We start from the raw sequence: 6,000 nt of genomic DNA on the forward strand, positions 1-6,000 counted from the left end.
TGAAGAAATGTATTTTTTTTTTACTCACAAAATATGCAAAAGAAACATTTTTTTTCTCTTTTAAAAATAAATCCAAGTAAAATGAACTTAACTACTGTTAGAATTAATGGAAACAAGGCAGACTGAACTGGGCCCAATGAAATACTGATTCAAAGGGAGTCTGGTATGGGGAAAAGCTGTGTCTAAAGCAGGCAGAGCAAAAATACACTGAAGAATGGAGGGAAAAAAGGTAATTCCACTTTCGGCCACTAAAGTTAGTACAGACTTAACGTGTACATAATATAAGTGCATAAATACTATGGTGCCACGTTAAACTGTTGCACTGAAATCCATTTAAAATGTAATAGAGGAGGATAAAATGTTTCTTGGCATGAACCTAGCAATGATAAAGTCAAATTGTACTCAGAACCTGAATGTAGTTTTCACTCCTGAATTAGAAAGGCGGGCTTTTAAAAGAAATGCAACAGCATTAAAGCTAGAGATAAAACTACAATTCCTCTTGACTATCTGACAGACACATCATTCTTATGTTCATTATTTTCTTATACCCATCAGAAGCTTTTACTTACCTAATAAAAGATCTGGTTGGATGAATTGCATAGACAATGGGGTCTTCCTGGTAACTGAAGCTGTTCATCTCTCGGTTGGCTAAGTCAATTTTCAATTTAATAGGAAACTCAGTTGGAGTGGTTTGAGCTGGGGTATAACATTCGAGAATACTATCTGACACACTGAACAAAAAAATTAAGAAAATTGACCTTAGCTATTAGATACACATATTTTAGAATTATATGCATAAATCAAAAGTATATCACTCAGTGGCTCCTAAATGAGAATTTCCAGATGTGTTTAGAAAAAAGCGCTTTCTAATGTAGCCTATTTACATTTGACTGGATCCCAAACTTAGTCTTGTTGTAGACAAGCCATCTATGACTTCAAAACTTTTGGGATTTTAAGCAATTTTTAAAGTATCTTTTTGGTACTTGATTAAACTGAGCTCTTTCACCTCTAAGAATCAGAAACTTAACTTCCCTCTAGACCCAATCTTCCCCATGTTTCTTACATCCCCAAAGTGATTTAGCCTAATTGTAAATCTTGTTGGAAATGTTTAATTTATTGTCAATTACCAGATCTCACAGCATAGCCAGGATACTAGATGTAACATTAGAGAAGGTAGATGGGAAGATGAAACTTAAAAAGTGGAATTAATAAACATAAGGGAAGGGTAGAAAAATCAGCAAAAGGGTAGATGGATATAGGAAGGAGGAAGTTTTGTCAGTAGGGGAGTAAATAATATACATCTTGATTTTCCTCCACACACACACAAAAAGAACAATCTTTTCTTGATTTGTTAGGTATAGATACTAATCCTACTTGACTGATGCAACAAAAAATAAATTTACAACACCTTTTTAAAGTACATGTTTTCCCACCAATTGAAATGTGTCTAGAATTCCCACTGTTTAGGTACTTTCCAGTTAAAGTAAGCAAGGTGCCACCAGTCTTAGGACCATAACTTGGAGAAATACTTGTTATTATAGGATCCTGAATAGGAAACAAAAACAAAACAAAACAAAGTAACTTGTTAATTTTATGACTCTAAATAGATTAAGTAACAAATATCCTAGTTCTTGAGAACAGTAGTGCTTAGACTTACCACATAGGAAAAGGTATTATATTGTGCTGTCCCTCGACCATTTGCAATAATTATGGATATATTGAAATGCTCATTCACTGCAGGACCAACTGTGCATTTCAGCCTGAAAAAAACCCAAAGTTTAATATGTTGCAAATGCAAAGGCATTTTCTGGTTTGGCTGTTTTATGTGGAGGATCATTAACCGTAAATTGTGAGCTGGCTACTCTGAATAGCAAGCAGAGTTTTGTGGTAAGCATTAGGGCTAAAAATCATATATTTCCATTTCTATACTATTACACTTCACATAGACAACACAGGAACTGTTAAACCTCATCAATATTGACCTCACCAATTGAAAAATTCATAATAATCTAAGTCTAAACCTCTAAAATTGTGAGCATAATGTTTGGCATACATAAGATAAAGAAATATTTCAATACCATATGAAACAATGGGCTAATTATAAACTAAATTTCTTCATTAAAATATGTCAACAGGTATATTTCTGTGGTTACACGTGTCATGTGTTTATTAAATTACCTTAAAAATAGTGAAACTGTGACAGACTTTCCATAGAATTATTTTTGAATTAATAATCTTACAGTCCTGAAAAAGTATAAATGTGATTTGTTTTGTTAAGCAACTTTTTAAAGAAGAGAATGAATTATGTTTTACTTTTACAGGCTCTAATATATAAAGCAATGAATAAGAACTTACAAGGGAGATTTCTAGAAAGAATTTGTTTTCCCATTAGCCTAAACAAGTACAACATTAATTGATGTTTTGGTCTCAGTAAATGAGTACATTTATACCTCTGTGTGATCTTGGAAGGAATTCTACAAGGTATAAAATAACCACTTGATAGAAGTGGTTCAACCATAAAACTTGAAATGTTTGGTTCTTATTACTACATGATAACTAAACATTTCTGGATTCTCCATTCATTATGGGATTTACATTTGATAGAAGGTGCATGGAGGAAATGGTGGAACAAGCACACATCTTGGATCAGGAGAGTTGAGTCTGAAGGCCTGTTAAGCTCTTACTCTCTGGATTGCCTCTGCTAAACTACACTCCACCTTTTTTTTTTTTTTTTTTTTAAGATTTATTTATTTATTTGTCACAGCGAGAGCACAAGCAGGGGGAGTAGCAGGTAGAGGGAGAAGCAGGCTCCCTGAGAGCAAGGAGCCCAATGTGGAACTCGATCCCAGGACCCTGGGTTCATGACCTGAGCTGAAGGCAATGCTCAACTGACTACCCAGGCGTCCCTCTAGACTCCACCTTTCTGAACTTCAGACACCACCTTTGTAAAATCAGTATAGTATTGTTATCTCCTGGGATGAATGACTAAATGAGATATACTTCTTACATTATAATACCAATAAATATCAGCTGAATATAAATTTAAGTGCATCAAAAAAAAAAAAAGAAAGAAAGAAAGAAAGAAACAAGTCTCAAAAATGTGACTGAGCTGCTTTACTACATTTCTGAGGTTTAGAAAGTGAATTTAGAAGAGAGGGTCTTTATGGAGCTGTTTACTGATTTTTATAGAAAAAGCCATTGGAGACTCTATATTTGAACACTTTAAAGATGGAGCAAGTCCAACCAGTGCTGTTCTTTCAAATCTATCCAACAACTTCTGAAGAAATGTTACAAAAATTGTTGAAAAACTCCCAGATGGTGGATTCTTCTTTTCTTTAACTAGGTAATGTCACCTTTTTCCTTTTTTAATCCTGATAAGTAAATAGGATTAAAAACAAAACAGTTCCACAAGGGATGTTAGAGGGCCAAGACTCTTTCTAATTCAAGACATGGACTTTTGGGACAGTCTTTACAAGTATTCATTCTAAAACACAACTTGTTTTCCAACCATACCCCAGAAAAACATTTAAAGATCCTTACATATTTGTTGTGCTCTCACTCAAGGTCAAGGTGCAGCTCTCATTTCCAAGGAGAACTCTGGTTTTCTTTAAATCAAATTTATTATTCCTCCTGAATCCGAAGTCCCAGCCACATACGGTCAGCATTGTCCCTCCTTCCAAGGGTGCACTAGTTGGGAAAACCTACAAGGACAACCGAGAACTTAAAAAAAAACAACATCAAGACATTATTTTCTGTTTGTGTGCAAAACAAACACAACATGTATCCTCACTCTGGAATTTTTCTGTTCTGTCACTGTCTTAAAAAATGGAATTTTCACTGCAGGAAAAAGGGTCACAAATTTCACAGAAGCTGGAACAAATATTAAAACTATCTAAAATGTGCTGATAAAATAAGTTGTTTTCAGGAGATCCAGAGATGGGACAGAGAGCAGATTCAGCCTGGGTGGAAAGGAAGGGCCTTCTTGGGCCACTCTGAAGTGAATTCATCTGGTAATCTTCTAGGGTGGAGTAGACAGTTTGGGTCCAGACTTTCACATTCTTGTAACTCTCATTATAACTCATGGGCCTCTGATCAAACTCTGATCAAAAATCTTTCATGGGCCCTAGAAGTCAAGCATCAATATGTGTCTTGTTCTATGTATGAGCTGGGTGTTTGCTACAGTCTTGTGAACTATGGTATTCCCCACCTAGAGAAGAAAGAAAGTCACATAGTAAAAATACTTCTTGGTATCCAGTGTTGCATTCAGCAGATATCATAATACCAAACACATAGAAGGTGTTCAGTATATATCTACCATTCACTCATTCATCATTCGTTACAAATCATCTACTGTGTGCCAAGCACTAACAAAGGAATAAATGAATCTATTTCTTTATACTTGTTAATTCATATTTATTACTGATTTGGGGTTTTAAATATGGTCACCATTTAATATATACCAGCTGGTTAGTTGACACACCCAGCTTTTAAAAAATGATGTAATTTTAAATAAATACATACAATATATTATTTCTATTAGAAATAGATATTACAAAAACCAGAAAGAGCCCCAAATGTGATCTGTATCGTAGCAATGTTTCTAATTATCTCTCTTGGCATTATTTTACATCTCATTTCTAGGGCTGATTTTTTTCTCCCCCATGTTCAGTGTTAAATAAATAGGTTCATTTTTCTATTGCAGGCTTACTTTAGGTGTGTTGAAAGTAAAATTTGAGTTCATTAATAAAATTTTGGCAACTGTGACATTAAATAGCAGTAGGTGCTTATGAAGTCTATAAGACAACAGTTCTTAGGCTAAAACTATTAAAACAAAACAAATTTCCAAGTTAAAAATAAGCTTCTCCTCGGCAGCTTCGTCACAATTGAGAAAGGAAATGCTCTTTTGGGGGGGGGGACATATTGTAAATTGTGCTGTAAAGTACAATGGTGGGAAAACATAGCACCACCATAGAGGCAACTCAAAAACCAGTAAAGGTGTTTGCTAAAGGCCAGTTAGTAAAAGTCTAAAAGTAATTCTATCATAATTTAGAAGGGTTTTAGCTAAATACACATTCGCAAACATTCCCATACATCCCAAGTAAACAATCGCAAACCAAAGTCTTAACTTACCCTTGCCACCAAATCCTTTTAAAGTCTTAGCTTAATGCTTTTATGATAGCTATTTTATCCATAAAATCCATTACACACTTGTGCCGTCCATGAAAACTTACCTTGTCCATGTCTAGGCAAATGAGAACTGCTCGAGAAAAAAATACCTGTTTATTATTATGTTAGAAATCCAGTAGGAGAGGGCAAGGCATCTAAACCTCCCAGACTCTCTTCAGCGTGAGGCAGCCACACAGCTGCCTTTCCCTTGTTTCAGGAGGAGGTTCCCATAGAAGACAGCTGCCTAAGGCTGATGCTGGCCTGATCCTGCCGCCTAGGTCCCCCCCTTTCTATGTAAAAATTGAAGTCTGTCACTCTACATACATCATCACTTTCTACATAAGGCAAATGGATTGGGTGATGATTTGAGAAAAGACACTGAGAGTTGTTCAGTTGGTGTGCTGGCAACAGAAATGGAGATTATAAAACCTTTACTAGTCGGTTGGTCAAGATTCAAAAGTTCAGCTGAACTCAGCTTTCCTCCCTGGGCTGAGATATTAGAGCAGGGCATTGGAACATTTCCCCCTTAGCTTATGGGGTAATGTTCACTCTTCCAGGGGAAAGGGAAGGAAGTGGTTTTGGACAACACACCCTCGGATAGAACCAACAATGAGCTGGCAAACTCTGAGTTATCCTGAAGGGCAGGGAAACTCTGTGGGAAGGAAATGAGTGTCCGGCATAAAGCCACAGAGGCTAGGTCTCCCACCTGTCCGGACACGGGAGAAACAGCCACCAAACAACTAGCACCCTTTTGCAGGTGAAAATGATTTAAACGATCACATTTTCAAAACCCACCAAGATAATACATGAGAGCGCTAAAACAACAATAACCGC

At 36.0% G+C, this 6,000-nt stretch overlaps 1 protein-coding gene across 2 annotated transcripts in view; it reads right to left on the reverse strand.

The window, feature by feature from the left end:
• Positions 1–6,000, reverse strand: part of MET (MET proto-oncogene, receptor tyrosine kinase) — a 115,516-nt gene that overhangs the window by 37,338 nt on the left and 72,178 nt on the right. For both annotated transcript variants that reach the window (XM_081800206.1, XM_081800205.1), the window contains 4 exons: positions 3,541–3,701; positions 1,658–1,760; positions 1,409–1,545; positions 570–731 (listed from right to left, as the gene is read on the reverse strand). In XM_081800206.1, coding sequence (XP_081656332.1) covers positions 570–731; positions 1,409–1,545; positions 1,658–1,760; positions 3,541–3,701 — 563 coding nt within the window. The remainder of the gene's footprint in view (positions 1–569; positions 732–1,408; positions 1,546–1,657; positions 1,761–3,540; positions 3,702–6,000) is intronic.

Source organism: Leptonychotes weddellii, chromosome 12 (assembly GCF_054177405.1).
Source record: "Leptonychotes weddellii isolate Sample4059 chromosome 12, ASM5417740v2, whole genome shotgun sequence".
Taxonomy (NCBI): domain Eukaryota; kingdom Metazoa; phylum Chordata; class Mammalia; order Carnivora; family Phocidae; genus Leptonychotes; species Leptonychotes weddellii.